We start from the raw sequence: 24,057 nt of genomic DNA on the forward strand, positions 1-24,057 counted from the left end.
ATGGGGTTAGTGCAATTTCCTGCTGGAACCCTCATTGATACAGCTAATGAGTTCCAGAAGGTACAATGGCATTTTATTCTCTAGGCCTATAAAACCATGTACAAATACATGCATATATAAGCTGTTTAGATCTTTATTTTTTAAAAATTGGTATGCTCTCCCCCTCACTTGACTTGAGTCAAATGAGTTTGTGTCTACATGTTTTTTTCAATGGAACACCATTCAGCCACAGTATATTTTTACCACAATTTATTCAATTATTCCTTTTTTTTTTTTTTTTTTTGGTCTTTACCAAAAAAAAAAAAAAAAAAGTGACAATATATATTGATAAATATTTCAAGTACTGGCACTTTATTTTTTTCTTAGAAAACAGATTCCCAGGAGTGAGATTCCTGGTTTGACAAGTATATATATCCTTAAAAGACAGAATCACAAGGTTCTCCAAGGAAGCTGTTACAATTTACAATTCCAACAGCAGTGTATGAAATTAACTTCTTTCCCTGTTTCCTTGTCATTAGTAGTTATCTACTAATGATCATAACTTAGACAAAGACTTACTGGGCTACGGATGGCTTGGTGAATTTTATCCAAGAAAGTCACTCACAGTCATATAAAATCAAGTACATCAATGATCTTCCAAAAAAAAAAAAAAGCAGTTGTGGGTGCCATTTATAACTCTATTGCATGATCTGTTAAAGGCAGAACTTGTGAATTTGAAAGCAAGCCTTTTAAAATGTCAATCTTTCAGTTATGCAAAAATAATTTTCAATGTTAACCATTAAGATTATGGAAAAATCACTAAGAAGGCTAATCTATAAAGTGGGAACACTGAAGGGAAAGGTAACAGCTTATGCTAAGTGAAGCTCCACAGGAAATGCTTTAGGTTGAAGTAGAAATGTGTCCTTTAAACAGGATACTACAAAACTCATTTCTAAAGTGAATTATGCACATGAAAAATTTAAAAAGCAATGAAACAGACAATTCTTGAGTTTCCTTAAAATAATTTTTTTCCTCTAAAAATTTCTGAAATGTAACATCTATGAGCTATGTAAGCACCCTACTTTCTTTGCAAGACAATTCATAAATTGTTAGAAACAGAAACACACAAAAATAAGTTTAATTTTTTTGGGTTACAGAATATTTTGGTAGAAAACATGCATTTGCACGTAAACACCCCACAGAAAAAGAACCAGGTCATGATGGATGAGGATATTCATTTATGGCACACTTTTTGTCCTGTAATGCACAGTTCACATCTGCCTCCTTTCACTCATGTGATCTCTTAACTACTTTACACTTGCATATTTATATAAATCTGGAAAATCTGCAAATCCAGAAGCAAGTGAAGACTCCAACAACACTGCCATCTCTTTAGTGAAGAGACAGCTCAATAAAAATGGTCACACCAACGTACATATGCCAGCAAGCAGTAGGAGAAAACACACACTACATGCTACTTTAAAATGGGTTGGGAAGGTGCTGAAACACATGTGATGTTTAGTATGGAAAATCTTGTTCCTAATTATCACAGAAGACAAGAATGTCAAACTCCCAGTGACTATTAACTACACATGTGCAGATTTAAAACATAATTGGTGCTTTTGTGGCATACTCACACATAAATTCCAAGGGTACTGTCTATATATGCTTTATGGTGCTGCCCAGAATATTCAATTCATTCAACATTTTTAAAAGCTCACTGTGGGCTGGGATGTAGCTCAATGGTAGACCCCCTACCAAGCACACATGAGGCCCTGGTTTCTAACCCCAGACCATACAAAAGGATACCAAAAGAACCTCAGTGTAATACAGCTGGGTATGCCTATTTACAACCGTATATATTCTGATTGTATTCTTTAGCTGTGTATCATATCTAACTTCCAGTATAATAGTCTTATGGGATCATATTTGAGTTAAGATTGTATCCAGTACAAATTCCCATGTTTCTTGAGTACTTTTGTGAGGTTTCTGACTCAAAGGAAGGATTCTGGTATGAGGTTTTCCAGTATAACCTGGTTGCAGCCTCAGGGTCTATCCCCTATGTGAACTCTCTGATGTACACTGAGTCGGGACTTCCTGCTGAAGGCCTTTCCACACTCAGCACACTCGTATGGTTTCTCTCCTGTATGGATTCTCAAATGTAATCTAAGAGTTGATCTCTGGCTGAAAGTTTTGCCACATTCAGTGCATTCATAGGGTTTCTCGCCTGTATGAGTTCTCATATGTATGATCAGTTGTGAGTTCTGGATAAAAGATTTTCCACATTCACTGCACTCATAGCGTTTCTCCCCCGTGTGAATTTTCTGATGTATGATGAGGTTTGACTTTTTAAAGAAGGTTTTTGCACATTCATTACATTCATAGGGCCGCTCTCCTGTATGAATTCTCTGGTGTGTAGTGAGTTCAAACTTCTGAGCGAATGTCTTTCCACATTCACTGCATTCATAGGGCTTCTTCTCCATATGTGCTCTCTGGTGTACAATAAGGTTTGACTGGTGGGTGAAAGCTTTTCCACACTCGGGGCATTCAAAAGGTTTCTCCCCAGTATGAATTCTCTGGTGTTTGATGAGGTTTGCCTTATGGGAGAAGGTTTTCTTACATACATTACATTCATAGGGTTTTTCTCCAGTGTGTATTCTCTTATGACTAATGAGGAGTGACTTGAAGGAGAAGGCCTTGTCGCAGTAATTACAAACAAAAGGTTGAACCAAGTTTTTAATTTTCTGATGTTTAAAAATGACTTCCTTATGGCTGAGAGCTTTTCCATTTTTATTATACTCGGAGTACTCCACTCCAGGGTGGGTTTTCTCTTGCTTCAAATATAGGAGTGATTTTTCAAATCCACTGCACTCATCACCTTTCTTTCTTGCATAGCTTCCATTACTATTGAGTAAGTCTGAATTATATTTCAGAGTCTTTTCATATAAATCATATTTATAGGGCACTTGTCTTAAAGAAACAAAGTCTGTGTTCAGATTAAATGTTTTTCCAAAGAGATTACCTCTTTCTTCAACTGGGGTTTGGTTCTTGAGGATTACAAACTGCCTTGCCTGCTCATCAGGGTTCCTGTGGTCACTCTCCATCTGGTCGTCAGCCTTCCACACTTCTAAGACAGAACACAATGAAATGCACTTTGTCAATCCTTTCTCTGATGTTACAGAAAGGGAGTCCACACAAATGTTCTATCTCAGATCTGACTCTAGTTTGGGACCTGGTCTTCCAGCATTAAAAATGTAAACTTTGGAAGAAAAAGACAAAAATATAAAAGCTTATGGCAAATAAAAAAGTACAAACTGACAATGTACACGAGTAGCAGTGCCAAAAGACAAAATGACCTTAAAGTAGAAAAAAAACTGAAATAAAAACAAAGGTCAAGTGATGGGGGCATAACTCAAGAGGCAGAGTGCTTACCAGCATTGTAAATGCTTAAGCATTAAGGCATTGCCTTAGGTTCAAGCCCCATTATTCACCACCACCACCACCCCAGAAAAAAGCAAACAGCTGATGCAGGAAGGCTGGCAATTCCAAAGATGAAGGAGATTCAGTGTCCTCACAGACACAAAAGTTGGCAGAGAGATTAAGAAAATAAGTAGATGAAGATATTATCTTCTGGAAATACCCAGGCAGATCAGAGGTTAGTGACTGACACTCTCACAGGTTTTAGTGGCAGTCCTATTGCAGTGCTCCAAGTCTATAAAGATTCTTTTGCAAACGGATGGCAAGATCCAGGACCCACATTTTGTTGGAAATATAAAAGAATTTATAAACTCTTACAACAGAATCACCTCTGTGCTGGATTTTCTTTCGTTTTATTTAATTGTAGGAGAATGAATGTGTATGTTCATCATTTTCTGCTTCTCTCCTTTTAATATATCCCTGCTCTATCACAGCGTATCTTAAAGATCAAATTACACAGCACTGGCCTACTTCATAATCTTTACTGCCATCCTATATATTACTGGCTACTCCTGACTCTTATGATTCTGCTGCCATTTCATCAAGGATGTTATTTAAAAGAAAAAAAAATTTTTTTTTTTGGCAATAATGGGGTTTAAAATCAGGGCTTTGCACTTCTAGGCAGGTGCTACCACTTGAGCCACAGCCCCTTGTACTGAAAAAACTATCTTCCCTGAGGTCATTCCAATTTCCATGAACTAAAATATGGAAGTCACCATTCTGGCAGACTGAATACTAATGAAAGAGCAACTAATCACAACACCAAGGTTTAAAATGTATTAGGCAAGTTTTTATATATAGGGGAAAAAAGTTAAGCAGGAAAAGATGGGTATTTGGAGGTATGACTCAGGTCATTTGTTCTTAGTCATGTCTAAAGGTGTTAGGATTTCAAATTAGGGCCTCATACTCACTAGGCTGTTGCTTTACCACCTGAACTATGTCCTCAGCCCTTTTTGGTTTTAGTTATTTTTTCAGATAGGATCTCATGTTTTTGTCTGGGGCTGCCTTGGGCCACAATCCCACCTCTACCTCCCTTGTAGCTGGGATTACAGAAAGGCATCTGGCTTATTTGTTGAGATGGAGGTCTAGCTACCTTTTGTCCGGGGTGGCCTCAAACCACAATCTTCCTGATCTCTGGCTCCCAAGTTGCTAGATTACAGTTGTATACCACCATGCCCAGCAAAAAACTACATTCTTGAAAAATATTTCAAAAGTACCAGGGCTGGCAGAGTGGCTCAAGTAGTAGAGTGCCTGCCTTGCAAGCATGAAGCTCCAAGTTCAAGCCCCAGTACCACAAAAAAAAAAAGTTCCTGATTAAATTAAAAAAAGTTCCTGATTATGAACCAGTTGTTCATAATCCCTGGGATATCACTTCTACCAGTTTCTATCTCATTTCCCTTTTCTCCTTTTATATCATTCCTAGAAAATTCTGAACTGGTCATTCTAACTATACTACCCACAACTCTCTGTTGATCTTGAAGATCACACTATCAGAATTTACAAATGGAACACAGGTCCTAATTGCTTGGACATCAGAAACCTTGAAAACAAAGAGTGTTGGAAAGATACTCAGTAGGTCATGCCTATGGTCCTAGCTACTAAGGAGGCAGAGATCAAGAGGACCATGGGGGTGGGGGCAGGGGGGAGAAATGAACCAAGCCTTGTATGCACATATGAATAATAAAAGAAAAATGAAAAAAAAAAAAAAGAGGACCATGGGTTGAAGCCAGCCCTGGGGCAAATAGCTTGCAAGACTCTATCTTACAAAAAAAAAAAAAAAAAATCACAAAAAAGGGCTGGCAGAGTGGCTCAAGCTGTAAGAGTACCTGCCTTCTAAGCATGAGGCCCTGAGTTCAAATATCAGTGCTGCAAGAAAAAAAAAAAAGTATAACATCAGAGGCTGTACTCTCTCAGCCTCAACCAGTGACATGGAGACCATCAGCACTTAGTAGTTCAGAAGTGCATTAACTTTTGGTAACTGAGAAAGGACACAAATGCTACTAGGCAAACAGTGAGCTACACCCAAGAGCTGTCCTTACCCACAGAAAGTAAGTTGCTATAGTTCTCCAGCATCACATCCATATAGAGGATCCTCTGAGAGGGGTCCAGTTGCTCCCACTCCTCCTGGGTGAAGTCCACAGTCACATCCGTGAATGAAACTGATCCCTGAAATGGCATATTGTTCATTCTAAAATGATCAGTTCTTGGTAACAGAGAAAGGAAATATGAAATCCAGGCATGATAGTGTACACCTGTTAGACTCAGCACATGGAAGGCGGAAGGGGAAGAGTCTCAAGTTCAAGCCCACCCTGGGCAACATAGTGAAACCCTATCTTAAAAAGGGACATATGAAAACTTATCCTTACCATGTTGTAAGTCAGTACCATGAAAATTATATGTAACACCAACTGCACACCTTATTCACTTTGTTTTGTTGTAACTCCAAAAATACTTACACTTAAGACATTAAACAGATTCCCCTATATCTCTGGCACCATCACATTTGATAGTTAGCTCTCAAGAGCTGGGTGTGGTGGTACACAGCTATAATCTCAGCAATCAGGAGGCCGAGACTGAAGGATCAAGTTGGAGGCCAGCAGGGGTTACATAGCAAGACCCTGTCTCTCAAAAACAATAAACAAAAAACCAACTTAGCTGGTACAGTGGCTCAAGTGGTAGAGTGCCTGCCTAGCAAGTGCAAGGCCTGGAGTTCAATCCCCAGTACTGTCAAAAAAAGAAAAAAACAACAAAAAAAACCCAACCCAACAAAACCTGCAGCTAATTACACAGTTGAAAAGATAACTAGTGAACTGAAAGGTGTCAGTAAAAAAAAATTCATACTGAAATATAGAAGAATAAAAGGTGAAAAACATATCCCAGAACCTGAAAGACACATGGGACAAGTTAAAAGGCTTAAATAATTGCAACTAGAGTCCTTTTAGGAGAAGCAAAATGCAGTAAAACCAGTATTTGAAGAGATAATGGCTAAAAATCTTCCCAAACAGCTGACATCAGACCATAGTTTAAAGAATTACCAGTAACCACAAGAACAAATACAAACCCCTCACCCTTAAGCACATTATAATAAACTGCTAAATATCCAAGAAAAAGCTATTGCCTTCAAAGATACAGTAAAACTGATAGCTTATTTTTCAAAATAAACAATGGAAACCAGAAAGCAATGGAATATCTCCAAAGTATTGAAAGTATTTAGAATAAGAGGTGGCAAACTTTTTTATAAAGGGTGTACTAGTAAATATTTTGGATTTTGTAAGCTATATGTACTCTGGGCTGAAATTAATCAACTCTGTTGCCCTACCACAAAAGCAGGCATAGGCTGGGTGCCAGGGCTCATGCATATAATCCTAGCTACTTGGGAAGCTGAGATTGGGAGAATCACAATTTGAGGCCAGCTCAGGCAAATAGTTCAAGAAACCCCATCTCCAAAATAACCAGGGCAACCAGGCACCAGTAGCTCATGCCTGTAATCCTAGCTACTAAAGAGGCAGCGATCAGGAGGATCGCAGTTCGAAGCCAGCCCAAGCAAATAGTTTGTGAGACCCCATCTTGAAAAAACCCTTCACAAAAAAGGACTGGTGGAGTGACTCTGTGTGTAGACCCTGAGTTCAAGCTCAAGTACTGCAAATGAAAAACAATAACAACAAAAATAATCAGGGCAAATGGACTGGTGGTGTGGTACAGTGCCTACTTTGTAAGCACAAAGCCCTGAGTTCAGACCCAAGTCTCAAAAAAAAAAAAAAAAAAAGCAGGCATAGACAACATGCAACAAATGTCATGAGTGTGTTCCAATAAAACTTATGAACACCAAAATTTAAATTTCATATAATTTTCAAAATACTATTCAAATTTCCCCCAACTATTTAAAAATGTAAAAACCAGCCTTAGCATGTGGGTCCTACAAAAACAAAGCAGTAGGTCATTTGAATTGCGAGCAACAGCCCTCTGGTTACTGGTACATAATGTCACATAAGTGTTAGAAATTATTACTATTATTAAAAGCCATACTCTAAAAATAAAACTAAACCTAGCAAGAATTACTCAGAAGTAACAATGAACAAGTTGGCAAAATATGTTCAAATGAGCAAATACGGAATGGGGAAAGGAAGTATTGAACGATAAGCTATAACTAAGTTTTGGATGCCTGCAACTTCAGAGTTGTAGAGGGAGAAAAACAAATATTGATTAAAATTTGCTAAAATATACATTAAACACTAAAAAAAAGATAAATTATTAAAAGGATGGAAATGAGGAGCGACAAAAATAAGCAATAGAGGGGGTGAATCCAATCAAAGTATATTATATACATGTATGGAAATACCACAATGAAACTTTTTCAATATATCCTAAGAAAAATTTAAAAAAAGAATTCAGCTTAAGACCTACAGAATAAGCCTTAAAGAAAAAAATGCAGGACTGGGGCTGTGGCTCAAGTGGTAAAGTGCATAGCAAGTGTGAAGTCCTGAGTTCAAACCCCCTCTGACACCAGTATCACTAAAAAAAAAATTGTACAAGGGCTTACTACTGCTAAGCCCATAGTAATTGCTCAGTAACTGTTGACTAAATCTAATACTGACACTCCCACACCCCAAAGGACCCACATCTGAGTTCTACAGAGAGGAGGTACCATAAAAAGAAAAAAGCTCTCAGACTAGAGGTGTGGCTCAAGTGGTAGAGTGCCTGCTTTCCAAATGCGAAGCCCTGAGTTCAAACCCCCAGTCCAGTCCCACCGAAAAAAAAGGAAAAATACTCTGGTGAGAAGCTTGGGGTGCTTGTGATCCCTTTAGTGTCTAGTCAGCATGACACCAAGCTCTAGGGAAAAAGGACAGTCTCCTCTACCTTACACAATCCATACAACTCTGATTCTGTGAAAACTTTGGGGCACCAAAGGCACTATCAGGAGGATGCACAACTCAGATACATGGCATTTGACCCAGAAGGAACTAGCAGGACCCAAATAGTTCCCTATGGAGGTGGTAAAGCAATAGCAGTGCCAAGCTGGAGAGAGTTCATTTATGAGCACATGGCTAATGCCTCCTGGAGACTCCCAGAAATATTTTACAGGGTGTAAACCTGCTACAGTGGCTGGGATAAGAGCCATTTAAGTTACTGTGACTAATATGATTCCATTTGTACTAACAGCAAGATATCTTAGGTCACATGGGAGATGTAGCCTAAGAACCAGTTATCACATTGCAATCATTGCTGTCTTTGGCAATAAAATGGCCTACATTCAATATGGAGAGAAAAAAAAAGGGATGGAAATACATTTTGACATTTCAGCAAAAGGAGGAAAATGGATCAAGAAAATAATTAATCAGTTGGGTGTCAGTGTCTCACACCTGCAATCCTAGCTACTCAGGAGACAGATCAGGAGGATCGCAGTTAAAAGCCAGCCTGGGCCAAAACAAAAGGTTCTTAAGACCCTATCTTGAAAAAACCCAACATGGAAAAAGGGCTGGTAGAGTAACTCAAGTGGTAGACATCTGCCTAACAAGTGTGAGGCTTTGAGTTCAAACCTCAGTACCACCAAAAAAAAAAAAAAAAAAAAAAAAAATCAGGAAACTTTGGAACCCTGGGTACAAGGAGAAAAGTATATGAATTTCAGAAGAGAACAGCACAGGTCACATTCTGCTAAGCAGACAGAAGGCCTTTGGACTTTGTGACTGTATCACTAAAAAGCAATGACTTCAAAACTTAGAGAGGTAAACAATAAAAGCTCAACAAAATACACAGAACAGTAATTTTCGGGCATTGGATACAACTACCACAGAGCTACAGTCACTCAAAAAAGGCACACATGAAAGAAGATGCATATTCACATGGCCTCTAAAAGCACTGAAAAAAGCCCAGACCAACAAACAAATCTTGAACTTTACATCCAGTAAAAATGTCCCTATGGGTATTTTCTAAACCATAACACAAAAACAGAGCTCAAAAGAAGCAAGTGTTGTTACATGGAATAAATAAAAACTGGCATTTGGGTCTAAAAAGCAACTAGTATTTGGGGCAGGGTGGCACGGTTTGTAGGATCCCCTACAAAAACTAATGTTGAAGTTGGGTGCTGATGGCTCACACTTATAAATCCCAACTACTTGGGAGGCAGAGATTGGTAGTATCAAGGTTCAAAGTCAGTCTGGGGAGACAGTTCTCATAACTCCATCTTCAAAATGGCAAAAATGGACTGGAGCTGTGTCTCAAGCAGTAGAGCACTGAGTTCAAACCCCAGTCCCACCAAAAACATAAATAAAATAATGCTGAAAGCTGGGCATATAACTCAGTAGTACAGCACTTGCCTAACATGCATGAGGCCCTGAGCTTAATCTCCAGTACTGCAAAGTAATTTTTTAAAAATCACATCAAAACTTAATCACTGATATAATAAACTGAGAGGTGTGGTCTTTGATAGGTGATTATTCGTGAAGAATTTTCCCATCATGAATGAGATTAGGTACATTCTTTGTGTCTGTGTGTGGTATTGGGAACTGAACCCAGGGCCTTGCATATGCTATGCAAGCACTCTACCATTTGTGCCACACCACCAGCTCTTTTGGGGGTTTTTTGTATTTTATTTTTGAAATAGAGGCCACTAACTTTATCTAGGCTGGTCTCACACTCATGATTCTCCCACCTCTGTCTCCTGAGTAGCTGGGATTACAGCAAAAATGTCTGCTGGAATTAGGTATTCTTACAAAGGGGCTAGCCAGGTGCTGGAGGCTCATGCCTATAATCCTAGCTACTCAGGAGGCAGAGATCAGGAAGATCATGGTTCAAAGCCAGCCCAGGCAAATAGTTCATAAGACCCTATGTCAAATAAACCTATCACAAAAAAGGGCTGTTGGAGTGGCTCAAGGTATAGGCCCTAAGTTCAAACCCAGTACCACAAACAACCACAACCACAACAACAACAAAGGGGCTTGAGAGAGTAGCTCGTTCCCTTTTTTTTGCCATGCAAGAACACGGAGTTAAATCACCCTTTTAGAGACAAAGACTGGCCTTTACCAGACGCCCAACTTGCCAGCACCTTGATTTTAAACTCACAGCCTCCCAAACTATAAGAAAACAAATTACTGTTCTTCAAAAATTACTCAGTGTGGTGGTTCATCTTAATTATTGACTTGATTAGACTGAGAAGTACCTAGGGAATTGGTAAAGCTCACCTCTGAGTGTGTCCGTGAGGGCATTTCCAGAGAAGATTAACTAATGGGGGAAGACCCACCCTGAATGTGGGCAGCACCACCCCCTTAGCTGGGACTCAGGATGGAATAAAAGTGAAAAATAGAGAAAGCTGGCAGGTGCAAGCATTCTGTTTCCTGACTGTCAGGATGTCAACTACTCTGCTCCACCACAAAGGACTGAAACCTTTGAAACCTTTGGACTGATCCAAAATAAATTTTTCTTAAGTTGTTTTTCTCTGGCATTTGTCACAGCAACAGAAAGCCTAACTAATACACTCAGTCTCAGGTATCTGCTAAAGAAGCACAAAGTGGATAAAGAACACAGGGTTAAGGAGCTAAGGAAACCACAGAGAGGAAGTCTAAAATTCTGCATAGGAATCCACTCAGATTTTTGTCTGGTTCCTAGTATGTATAGGTGGAGGGCAAGCCTCCAGAACTACCTAAGAGTTGCAACTGAAAGACTGACTACTAAGGAGAGGCTTCAGAGGATGCATAGTGCTAGGGAATGCTGCCATTTGGACCCAACAAGAGTAGTGGATAGTTGAGATGCCAGCCAAGCCATGCCCTAGAAGCAAGAACCATGCTCTCAGAGAAAGAACTGTGATCTAACTGAAATAGACCCAACTTCACAAATCTTACAAGGCTCAGCAGGATCAGAATGGTCTGCCAATAGTTTATCTGATAGAACAAAACTTTTTTAGAAGGAGCTATATATCATACAACACGTACAACATACAAATATTAGACATGTAAAAAAGCAAAAAAAAGTCATGAAAAGACAACAAGGAGATAAAGTCAGAAGAAACAGATATAGAGATAACCCATAGGTTAGTTAGCACACAAGCACTTCTGATGAACTACAATGTATAAGAGGACATAGAGATGGTCAATAAAATATATAAACTATAATCTTAAAGCATCATTTAAGGGAAAAAAAAGATAAAAGGAAAAACAGCCACCAATAGAACAAATAGCCAGGAGTGGTCATGTATAACTGTAGTCCACATAGTACTCAGGAAACCAAGGCAAAAAGACTGTTTTGAGCCCAGAAGTTCAAGACCAACCTGGGCAGTATAGTAAGACCCTGTCCCTAAAAAATAACAAAAAAAATTTTAAATTACAGAATAAGAAATGAGAGGCTTAAATCCAACTGTGTCTATAATGAAATTAAGTATAAAATAATAAAGCAGAGCTGGTCAGGCTGGATAAAAACCACCATCCAACTATATACTGTTAGGAAAAAGTACACTATAAATATAAGAAAACAAAAAGGTTGACACAAAAAGAATAGAAGAAGATACACCATAAAAATGTAAATCACGCTGGGCACTGGTGGCTCACACCTGTAATCCTAGCTACTCAGGAGGCACAAATCAGGAGGATCACAATTTGAAGCCAGCCTAGGCATATAGTTCAAGAGATCCTGTCTCGAAAAAACACTTCACAAAAAAAAGTCTGGTGGAGTGGCTCAAGGTATAGGCCCTGAGTTCAAACCCCAGTACTGCAAAACCAAATCAAACCAAACCAGAAATCAAAAAAAACCAAGCAGCTTTATACCCGACAAGGAGTGCTACAGAGACAGACAGACTCTAAAATGATAAAAGGGTACACTGTCAAGAAGATAGAACAATCCTAAACATACATGCAATCAGTAAACACACATGCAATTAATGACATAGCTCCAAACTGCAAGAAGTAAAAACTGACAGAACTGAAGGAAGAGACAAATACACATTCATGCATAAGCTATCAAGCAACTAACAGGAAGAATGCAGTCTACAGCTGAGGATGCAGCTTGGTAGTAGAGCACTTGCCTACCATGTGCAGGACCTTGGTTCAATCTCTAACAAAAAGAAAAAAAGGCAGTCTTAAGAATGTATCTTACACACCCTTTCTCAAGCTACTGAAGAGTACACACTTCGGTACACCCACTCATAAAAGAAATCCAAAAGAGATAGAGGTATGGGACGGGGCAAACAAGAAATTACTACGATAGAGTTAACAGAAATCCCTAGGAAGATGCAAGAGATTGAAGGATGGCAGTAATTCCCTAATGGCACCAAATTGCTTCTAGTGTAGACCAGAACAGAGTAATTCAAAAGCAGGCATTCTGAGGGCTGTCATCAAGACACCTGTGGTAACATTTAGAGGCTGATTAGGCACAGGGAGGTTACCAATTGGGAAGGACAGATTCCCCAATTTTTGGTTCCAAATCAGTTTCTGTCCTGGGCACCTGGTGGCAGGAAGCCACCATGCTTTAGATCAGTCACACGAACGGTAAGGCACGTTACAGCGTTTCTTTTTTGTTTTTTGTGGTACTGGGGCTTGAACTTAGGGCCTACACTTTGAGCCACTCCACCGCTCTTTTTTATGAGGGGTTTTTTCAAGATAGGGTCTCATGGAATTATTTGCTGGTGCTGGCTTTGAAACGTGATCCTCCTGATCTCTGCCTCGTGCGTAGCTAGGATTACAAGCATGAGCCATTGGCACCCGGCATCTCTTGTCTTAAATGATTATATCTGTCCATTTTTTGCATCATGTCATTGGATGTAATCCTTAGAAATAATGCACACTAGCCTCTGATGACCATGCAGCAGTCTGTTACACATGGGTCAGAACCAGCAGACTTGGTTCAAATACGGAATCTATAGCACAAAGAAAAGAAAAAAACCCAAAAAACCTGTTGCTACTATGCCACCTTTTTATCACCTTGAGGGCAGATGGCCTGGCTGAGCCTAGCCCAGATTCTTATGTGTACTTGGTTTGGCTTGTCTTGAACATGTGCTGATGACATCTGTCTCTCCCCTCCACACCAGGTTGCCTTGGATCAGATGAAGTTGCTTGTTTCTTCTCACAGAATTGTTCTGCTTTAATCTACTGAGAGTTGGCAGTGGAGCAGTTAAGAGGCACATCCCACTCCCTCTAGTTAAATTCCTGCTAGACACCCAGTACTTGATCCACACTTTGACCCTGCCAGATGGACCAAGTATGTTGAGCCCTGTTTCCTTATGTTTTGCGTGACCTTGCCAATGGCTTCCCCAAATGAGGCTTTTATAAACTCTCAGAAAAACTGAAACTACGGGTAGCAGAATGGCTCAAGTGGCAGAGCACCTGTGTAGCAAGCATGATGCCCTGAGTTCAAACCCCAGTATCACCAAAACAACCAACCAAAACAAAATAAACTGAAGCTAGACTATGACCAGAGATATTACTCAGTTCTCAGTTCATCTTCTCCTGGGAGAATGTTGTCTAGTAGCACAATTTCTAAATACAAGCTAGACTTGTTTGCTAGATTTGCTCGGTAAGTATTGCCTTATTGTTCCCAGTAAGTCTGTATCATTTTATACTACCACCAGCAAGGCATGAGTTGCTTCTTTTCTCCTAACATTAGCTAATGTAACTTGGGAAAAAAAATGATTAAAAATACCCTAAGTCTCTACCTTTTTTTTTGGATAGAGGGGCAGAACTGGGGGTTGAACTCAGGGCCTCACACTTGCAATGCAGGAGTTCTACTGCTTGAGTCATACTGACAGCCCTTTAGCTTTGCTTATTTTTGAGACAGTGTCTCACTTTATGCCTAGGCTGGACTGAACTGTAATCCTTCTGATCTTTGCCTCCCAAATAGCTATTTGTTTATGCTGCGCCCTGTAGCTGGGATAATGGGCACACGCACCATGCCCAGCCACTGGTTGACACAGGGTCTCGTGAACTCCGCCTGGGCTGGCCTTGAATCTCAATCCTCCCAATCTCTACCTCCAGAGTAACTAGGATTATAGGCTGACCACCATGCCCAGCCTTAATGTTCTATGTCTTAATTAGGATGCACCCATTTTATTACTATTCTTATTTGTATACATATTTGTTATATTCATTGTTATAATACATATAAAGCGTATAACGTTTTATACACTGCTTAGAATATGTATGACCCAACAAAAAATTAGGAAAAAAAATAAGGAAGCTTTCTATGGTCAATATGGAATGACATTAAAAGATATGTTACTGACTGATAAAAAATACAATTAAGAAAATGAAAAGACAGAATTAGGGGCATGGCTCAAGTGGTAGAGTACCTGCTAAGAAAATGAAATGACAAACCACAGACTGGGAGAAAAATCTTTGAAAAATATGTGTCTGATAAGGGATTCATATTTAAAATACACAAATTAATTCTTAAAACTCAAAACAAAATTGACTAAAAAACAGACAAAAGATCTGAACAGATTTTCACCAAAGAAGATATACAGATGGCAAATGATGGCAAATGAACCTATGAAAAGATGTTCCATATTATGTGTTATCAGGGAGTAATAAATTAACAAGACACTGGGTGGCAGAGTGGCTCAAGTGCACAGTGCCTATCTAGCAAGCACAAGACCCTGAGTTCAAACTCCAGTACTGGGGGAAAAAAAAATATTGGATACTGCTATACACCTATTATAAGGCCAAAATCCACACCAAGAATTAGAGTAACATGAACTCTCATTTATTGCTTGTGGAAATGCAAAATGTACAGCCAATTTGGCAGTTTCTTACCAAATCAATCATATTTTTACTATATCATCTAGCAATCATGGTTCTTGGTATTTACGCAAATGAACTGAAACTTATGCTCACACAAAACATTCACATTAATTGCCAAAACTTGGAAGCAAACAAGATGTTGTTAAATAGATGCAGAATACATAAACTGTGGTCAATCCACATAATGGAATTCTATTCAGTGCTAAAAGAAATGAACTATCAAAGCTGGGTGCAGTGGCTCACGCTTGTAATCCTAGCTACTCAGATGGTGGACACTGGGAGGATCTCGGTTCAAGGCCAGCACAGGCAAATAGTTCACAAGACCCCGTGTCAACCAATTTTAAAAAAAAAAAAAAGCTGGGCATGGTGGCACCTGTCATCCCAGCTACTTGGGAAGCAGTAACAGGAGGCTCATGGTCCAGGCCAGCATGGGCACAAACAGCAAGGCCCTACTCAAAAAATAACTGAGAAAAGAGAGAGAGCGCACAAGCACTATCAAGCCAGGAAAAGTCAGGAAGGGACCTTAAATTCATATTTCTAAATGAAGAAAAGCAAAACTAAAAAGTCTGCCTACTATATGCATCCAAGTACATGAAATGTAGAAAAGAAGAGGGAGATAAGACAATAAAACAATCAATGGTTGCCATGGGCAGAGAGAGATGAATAGGTAGAAATTCAACAGTGGGATTTCTAGGCAGTGAAATTATTCTGTATGATACTGTAATGGTGGATTCATGTCACTACAGACTTGCCGAAACCCACAGAATGTACAGCACAAAGATGAATCCTAATGTAAACTATGGACTTGAGTTAAAGAATCAATCAACAATAGGTTTATCAATTGTAACAAGTATACCACATTAACATAAAGTGTTAATGGGTGAGCTGAGTGTGGTGCAGCATGCCTGTAATCCTAGCACTTGGAAGACTAAAGCAGGAGGATCTCTACATCAAGGCCAGTCTGGGCTACATAACAAATATTTGTCTCAAATAAATAAATAAAACAGACAAACAAAGAGGGGAAATGGATGTGTGTGTGTTGAGGAGTGTGGGGGGTGGATATGTGGGATCTTTCTGTACTCACCATTCAATTTTTCTGTAAACCAAAACCTGCTCTAAAAAGTGAGGACTATTAATTAAAAACAAAACACAAACAGAACATTCTGATTCACATGCTATCTTACATTTTTATCTGTATTTGTATTTGCATAAATACTTACAATTAAATTCTAGACAGCCATTCAAGAAAGTGATGACAATGGTACTGGTGGGGGGTGGGGGGGAATTCAAATATATGCCCACACAGTTATTCACTGACTTTTCTGGCATCACACTAATCCAATTGTAAAAACAAAACACACACAATAACACCCGAAGCTTGAACTACAGAATGCCATACAAAACAACCTTAGACAAACTGCAGCCTGTTTAATTTTGCCTGTTTCTAGAGATGTTGTCCAAAACATCTCTATCTCTATGAAGGTATACAAAACTGATTCAGACTTCATACAGAGAACCAAGGAACCAGTGTGCATAACCAGTGCCAGACTTAATTCAGTTTGTTCTTTGGTTGCTGGCACTGATCAGCTTACTGATCTTATTATGTTTTCCTTGAGTGTATAACTCATTTGTACTTTTTAACTTCACTTTCTGGACCCATATAAACTTCTACAAATGCACTAAAAACAACTCACCTGGGATTTGTTCATTTTCTGCAGTTTTTCGGTAAAGGCAGAGAACGATGAAAGCAAAACTGGAAAAAAGGAAAAAGGAAGGTATGTTATTAAAGATCAGACATGCCTCACACTCCTAGAATGTCTTGTTTGGAAATCCCTACACACCCTTGACAAATACTAACTTTTCAAAAGGAGCAAAAAGGATCACACTGACAATACCTACCCTCAATCAAATATTGAGACATGCAAAAAGATAAGACTAAGACGACCTACCAACAAGAGTCAAAGCAAGGACCAGTGGAACAGCTCAAGTGGTAGAATGTCTGCCTGCCTAGCAAGCACAAGGCCTTGAGTTCTAACCCTAGTACCACCAAACAGGGAGTTAAAGCAATCAAAAAAAAATCCTCAACTACTGAAAATTACCAGAAGGAATTTAAAGCAGCTATGATTCATGTCCTAAAGTCTTTCATAGAAAAGGTGGACAACATGAATGAACAAATAGGGGATCTCAGTAGTTTCCATCTCTGGGGGAAAAAAACAAACAAATGAAAATGCTAAGAAAAGGGCTGAAACTCAGGGTTAGGAAGCTAAGGTTTGGATATGAGGACTCATGTGTTGAAGGCCTGGTCCCCAGCTGGAGGATCCAATCACTGAGAAGTGACTGGACCATAAGAGCTCTAATCAAATCAATGGATAAATCCTGATGATTCATAAGGTGATGACATTACTGGGAGGTGGTGGGGCCTAGTTGGAGGCAGTAGGTCACTGGGGGCATGTCCTGGTCTCTTCCTGTCTCTGCTTTCTGGCTGCCAAGAGCTAAGCAATATCCACAACCCATTGTTTTCTCCACATGCGCCCTTGCCACCACATCCAGCCTGGCCTCAGGCCTCTAATTATGTGACCATGGGACCATGGACTGAAACCTCTGAGACTATGAGCCAAAATCTGTCCTCTCTCAAGCTGTGCCTTCAGGTATCTGGCACAGCAGCAAAAAGCTAACACAATGGTAGAGCCTAGCATGCAGAAGGCTCTTGGTTCGATCCACCAAAAAAAAAAAAAAAAAAAAGGTAATGACAGCACAACATATAAAGATTTGAGACATGTAACTAAAGCAGTATTTACAGGGACAGTTATAGCATTAAACTAATTTTTTGTTTTGTTTTGTTTTTTTAGCAGCACTGGGGTTTGAACTTAGGGTCTCACACTTCCTAGGCAGGTGTTCTAACATTTGAGCCACACTCTCAGCCCTATTTTGAAGTTTTTGAGACAGTATCTCACTCTATAGCCTAGGCTAGTTGGGAACTTGTGATCTTCCTGCCTCAGACTTCTGAGCGCTGGGATTACAGGTGTACACCACTATGCCCAACATGCATTAAATTGTTATATTGGAAAAGAAAGGTGGCCTCACTTCCACCCTATGAAACCAACACACACACACACACACACACACACACACACACACAGCATTAAACTCAAAGCAAGCAAAAAGAGAAAAATAAAGATAAGAGCAGAAATCAATAAACTGAAACAGAAAAAAAGAGAAATGCAATGAAACCAAAAGTTGTTATTTGAAAACATGAATAATAATGATAAACTTCTAATCAAACTGGCCATGAGGTGGGGAAAGTCTGGTGTGGTAGTGCATGCCTATAATCCTAGCACTCAGGAGACTAAGTCAAAAGGATCACACGTTTGGGACCATTCTGGGCTACACAGCAGGATCTTGTCTCAGAAAACCCAAACCGAAACAACAACAACAAAAAAAAGACACACAATATCTGCAATGATCTTGGACACATTTACAGATATTGTTACATTTATGGAGATTGTTAAAGTTACTTTTTGACATAATATAGATAATCATTAACTAATTTTAAAAAGTGGGTGTAGGAGGATCCCAAATACACAAAAGTAAAAATACCAACAGACAAGGGCTGGTGAAGTGGTAGAATGCCTGCCTAGCAAGCATAACACCCTGAGTACCACCAAAAAAAAAAAAAAAAAAACCAACAAACATGAGAAAAAATAATCCATCTCCAAAAGCAGTAAAATACTGCACAAAAATAAAGCTAAGCTCAAGTGGAAGCAAAACACAAAGCCCTATGACTTCAAACCCCAGTACTGTCAAAAAAAAAAAAGGAAAAAGAAAAATAAAAACATTTTACAAAGATTATAAAACGCAGACCAAATATAAAGGTGTGTGAGGCAGAACACGGAAGGCATAACTTCTCAACCATGTTTTCCAGTTTAAGAGAAGTGGGTTTTTGCAGTATACGCATGTCAACACAGTGCTATTCCTGCCACCTGCTTCCTTTGCTTGCAAAGGGACTTTCCCTTTTCAAAGCCTCACATGCCCAGAATGCCTGGTCTGACAGCTGTGTGACCTTCCTGGGGTGGCCATAATTAGCACTTCCACCAGCTGGGCACAAACAGACCCACTGCCCACAAGCAGACCACCCTGGTGGCACACTGCCCTGGCGTCTAGAGCAAGAAACTGCTGAAGTCTTGAGCTGCACACAATAACCACTAGTAAACTTGTGCAGGCCACCTTTGGGACTATTTAAGCTTAACTCACTGCTTTGGAGAGCCATCTAGAGATCCTATCCAGTGAACTGTCTCCCTTATGACCCAGCATAAACCCCAATAAAGCCTCATTTGGATGGTATCACTTGCCTCTTTGTAACTTCTTTTTCTTGCAGTACTGGGGATTGAACCCAACGCCTTGGCATGCTAGGCAAGCACTCTACACCTTGAGTGACACCTCCAGCCCTTTTTTTGTTGTGCTGGGGACTGAACCAGGGCCTTGCACATGCTAAGCAAGCACTCTACACCTTGACCTACACTCCAACCCCTGCTTTGTGATTTCTATCTCAAATTGGGCAAAAAACCCACGCTGGTAATATCACTGGCAGTTACAAGGTCTCCCCACTCCAAGACCCTGGTTTCTGAGTACAGTGCCTAGGTTTTGAGTTAACACCAGGAATCCAAACCTTAGCAACAGATAGAAAGCAAGCAGTCACCTCACTGCTCCCCTCAATAAACAGCTTCAGAGCTTTCTGGAAATGGCAGATTTCTGCCAAATTTGTATTCCCAATTTTGCATTACTATCAAAACTGCTCTCTGAAGCTCCTAAAGAGAGACAAAAAGGAGCCCCTTTACTGGGTAAGGGCTGTCAGCAGGCATGTGAGGTCGTCAAAACTAAGGTAAGCCAGGCCCCTGCACTAGGGCCCCCAAACTTAGAGAATAGCCTTTCACCTTGTATGAACATAAGAGACAAGGAATTGTCTTGGGAGTCTTAACCCCAATAGGCACCCCTGGCTGATCACCTATTTCTCAAAACTGGACCCTGTGCCCGAGTGGCCTTAGTTGTTTGAGATTGGTAGCCTTGACAGCCGTTCTGGTTAAGGAAGCATCAAAGCTCATGTCAGGACAGCTCCAATCCCCTCACCAGGCTCAAGCCCTTCTAGAGATAAAAGAACACCGTTGGCTAAACAGTGACTGCAACAACAGGCTGCTATTAGAAACTTTTGGCTTACTCTAAAGACCTGCCAAACTTTAATTCCTGACACTCTTGCAGCAGAAAAGCATGAATTTGGAAGAGAAAGCTCAGAAGGCTATGCCATAGTAAAAGCTGTTGAAATTACAGCAGCCAAGGCTCTTTCAGCACACTCTTTATTCCAAAAGGCTGAGTTTATGCCCTAATTAGAGCTCTGCAACTTGGGCAAGAGAGTAAATATTTATACTGACTCTTAGGTATGAGTCTTTGATACAACATGCAGCCATTTGAAAAGAAAGAGGATTATTAATGGCCAAATTTTCCCCTGTAAATTATAAAGAATAAGACATCTTCTAGAAAAAGAGATTCTCCTTTAAGAGGTGGCTCTTATTCACCATAAGGATCATTAGAAAGACAATTTTAAACCAGCCAGAGGAACAGATAAAGCCACCAGGTGGACACCCTGGACAGCTGTCTTAACAGACCAGTGTTTGGAACCCCCTCCCCAACACTTTGATTAACAAAATAGAGAAAAATGCTTCCCATTGCTTCTCCTTGCCTGAATCGGGATGGCACGCAGAACAGGTCTAAAGTTGAGCCTCTTTGAGATGATTTAATGGTGCCCAGAAATTAATGCAACCATTAATGGGATCGCAATAAAAGTAGCAACAGTTTAAAAAAATGCAATCGATTCCAATGCGTCCAAACTACCAGAAGCATGGGGAAACACTCCCCGCTCCACCTCAGGTGCTGGAGCTCAAACTCAGGTCGCCTTCCATGCCAGGCAGGTGTTGTACCCACCACTGAACTATATACTCCCAGCCCATGGGAAACCTTTTGTGCAATCTCACAGTCGTGAGGGCTTCTCGGTGCCATGAAAGACACAAGCAGTAAATTCAAGCATAGAGAAATTCAAAACGTGTGCATGGCAAAAATTACCAGTGAGCAAACTCAAAGGCAAATGGGGAAAAAAAGAAATGTGCTGTCATACACAATACGGATCCAGCTGGCTGCGTGACCTTAGGTAAATCACTTTCTCTCCTGAGCCTGTCTTTTCTTCCGCGGTTCTCAGATAATCATACCGGACGACGCAGGGCAGACCTGGGCTGTAGGTGACCACGTCGCTGAGAACACTGGAAAGAGCAGACCACTCGCGCGCTGGGCACCACACTCAGCAGGCTTCCCCAGCTACCCCTGCGAGGCCCAGGAAGCAACAGTGGCATCCGGGGCGTGGCCAGGTGCGGCCGGCTCGGCCCCGCCCACCCCCTCGCGAGACGGGGAGGGCGGCCGGGCACGCGCCCGCGAGACTTCCGGGCTCGTTTCCGCGCGGCCCGAGCACCTCGCTGTGGTCAGTCGGAGGCGCGTCTCCTGACAAAGGGAGAAGGGCGAACCGTTGCAGTCATCTTCTCCCACGCTGTCCCCGCCCCCGCACGGCCGGTCGGCCGGGCCCAGCTCCCAGGTGGGCGCTGGGCAGCCTCGGACGACGGTCAACGCCGCCTGCCAGTCGCCGAAGTTTAGGCTCCCACCCAGCCCAGGCATGAACCCGTCCTTCACCTCTGGCCCCTAAGCCCCAGGCCGCGCAGAGCTGCCAGACAGCGCCTCCTCCTACCTGTGAGGGCACAGCCTCTGCTCGTGGCTCCCTGCCAGGCCGGGTTACGGCGCGGGACGGCAAAGACACGCGGAGAATGGGGCCTTGTCACCCACTCGCCGCTGGAGGTGGGGGAAGGACGGGCGCGCTCGCAGCAAAGCACATGCGCAGACAGGAGGACTGCTCGTCGTTCCCAGGGTCCTCGGAGCTGCACTTGCGTCTACCTCTGACCTCCGAACTACATTTCCCATAAGCCTCTGAGCCGCACCGCTAGGCACTCTCCGGAAAGTACGCCTTGTTAGAGGGTCAATGAATGCTTTCCAAGATAATCCCTTAGCCTGAACTGTTCATTTGTCCCAGTGCAGGTTGTGAATTAAATGTAGTCCGCGTCCTTGTCCCCAAGCCTGGCTTTTAAAAATTAAGTAGGGGCGGGCGTTCACACCTACAATCCCAGCATTCCGGAAGCAGAGGCAGGAGGATTGTGAGTTTGAGGCTAGCTTGGGCTACATAGACACTGTCTCAAAAAGACAAAACCAAAGGAAAAAAAACATAACTAATCTAGGTTATAAAACGCCCAATAAGACTAGCATAACCCATAATCTCACTTTCCAAAGACAACTGTGTAACAAATACACACCTTTCTGATTTATTAAATAAAATTGGCAGTAAAGCTGTCTTTGCAAGTAGCTTTTTTCTCTTTTGTTACCCTCTTCGATAATGATATATACATTCTGAAATATCCACCACAATCAATCTAGCTAACATACCTATCAGCTCACATAGTTGCCATTTGTGTACGGTGAGAACGCCTAAACTATACACTCTTGGAAAATTACAAGTATATAATGAGTATTGTATTAGATGGCTAGGATTTACTCATCTTGCATGATGGAGTCTTTATACCCTTGCTCAACAGCTCCTCACTTCCCCCTTAGTACCTGTCCTGCCCCCCTTTTTAAAAAAATTTTTTTAGAATAGTTTTGGGTGTACAGCAGGATTTGAAAAGAAAGCATTTCCTTTACCCCCACTGTCCACATATCACACCAGAAAAGTACATTGTAACAACTTAGGGCCCTACCTGACACATCCTTAGAACTCAAAAGCTCATAGTTTATGAACTTTTTTTTTTTGTGGCACCGCTGGGGTTTGAACTCAGAGCCTCATGCTTGTTAAGCAGGCACTCCACTACTTGAGCCACTCTACCAGCCCTTTCTTGTGATGGATTTTTTTCAGTAGAGGGTCTTGTGAACTATTTGCCTAGGGCTGGCTACAACCCGTAATCCTGCGGATCTCTGCCTCCTGAGTAGCTAGGATTACAGGTGTGAGCCACCAATGTCTGGCAATCAATTCAAATTTTGAATCCATCAGTGAATTAAAATACTCATTGCAGGGTGGGGGGGATAGTGAACTTTTTGGAAAACGTCTTTGAAAAAGTAAAATATTTTATCTAAACATATTTTGATGAAAATACATTAAATTTTCTTGTATTCTGAATATGGTTGTTATAATCCTTCAATGTAATTATAAAATCTTTAAAAAATTTTTTTGTGGTACTTGGGATTCTTGGGTGCTAGGCAAGTGCTCTAGTGGTGAAAAATCCCCAGTACTAAAATCTTGATAACAACATAATGATTTTGCTTAAAGGAAGAGAAAATAAATTTCATGGGATAAAAAAAAATACTCATTAGGTCAGATCCCTCATGATCTAATCATCTCTGGAAATCCCCTCACAGACACACCCAGAAATGTGCTTTACTAATTTTCCAGACAATTTTTTTTTAGTGGCACTGGGGTTTGAACTCACAGCCTTGTGCTTACTAAGCAGGCACTCTTGAGTCACGGCCCCAGACCTTTTTTGCTCTAGTTATTTTCAAATAGGATATTGTATTTTTGCCCAGGGTCAGCCCTTGCACCCCCACACCCAGCTTATTTGTTGAATTAGAGGTCTTGAGATCTTTTTGCCAGGGCTGGCCTCCAACCTTGATCCCCAATCTCTACCTCCTTGGTAGCTAGTATTCCAGATATATATGAGTCACAGTGGTTGGCTCTCCTAGACATTTTTAATCATCACACACATTCTGTGGGTTTTGGTAAATGTATAATGACATGTATTTACGATTA

At 40.8% G+C, this 24,057-nt stretch overlaps 1 protein-coding gene across 4 annotated transcripts; it reads right to left on the reverse strand.

Moving 5' to 3' along the window:
- Window positions 1-328: 328 nt before the first annotated feature.
- Zfp1 (ZFP1 zinc finger protein) lies at window positions 329-22,131 on the reverse strand. 4 transcript variants are annotated; one of them, XM_020160173.2, is made up of 4 exons: window positions 21,958-22,131; window positions 16,871-16,929; window positions 5,496-5,622; window positions 329-3,106 (listed from the first exon to the last, which is right to left on the reverse strand). In XM_020160173.2, the coding sequence occupies exons 2-4, from the start codon at window positions 16,883-16,885 to the stop codon at window positions 2,025-2,027; spliced, it is 1,224 nt and encodes a 407-aa protein (XP_020015762.1). In that variant the 5' UTR covers window positions 16,886-16,929; window positions 21,958-22,131; the 3' UTR covers window positions 329-2,024. The 4 variants fall into 4 exon arrangements, with proteins under 4 accessions (XP_020015762.1, XP_073911752.1, XP_020015764.1 ...); XM_074055651.1 differs by lacking the exon at window positions 21,958-22,131 and adding an exon at window positions 21,450-21,611; XM_020160175.2 differs by lacking the exon at window positions 21,958-22,131 and adding an exon at window positions 21,431-21,611.
- Window positions 22,132-24,057: the final 1,926 nt, after the last annotated feature.

The sequence above is a fragment of the Castor canadensis genome, chromosome 15 (genome assembly GCF_047511655.1).
Source record: "Castor canadensis chromosome 15, mCasCan1.hap1v2, whole genome shotgun sequence".
In the NCBI taxonomy this organism is placed as follows: domain Eukaryota; kingdom Metazoa; phylum Chordata; class Mammalia; order Rodentia; family Castoridae; genus Castor; species Castor canadensis.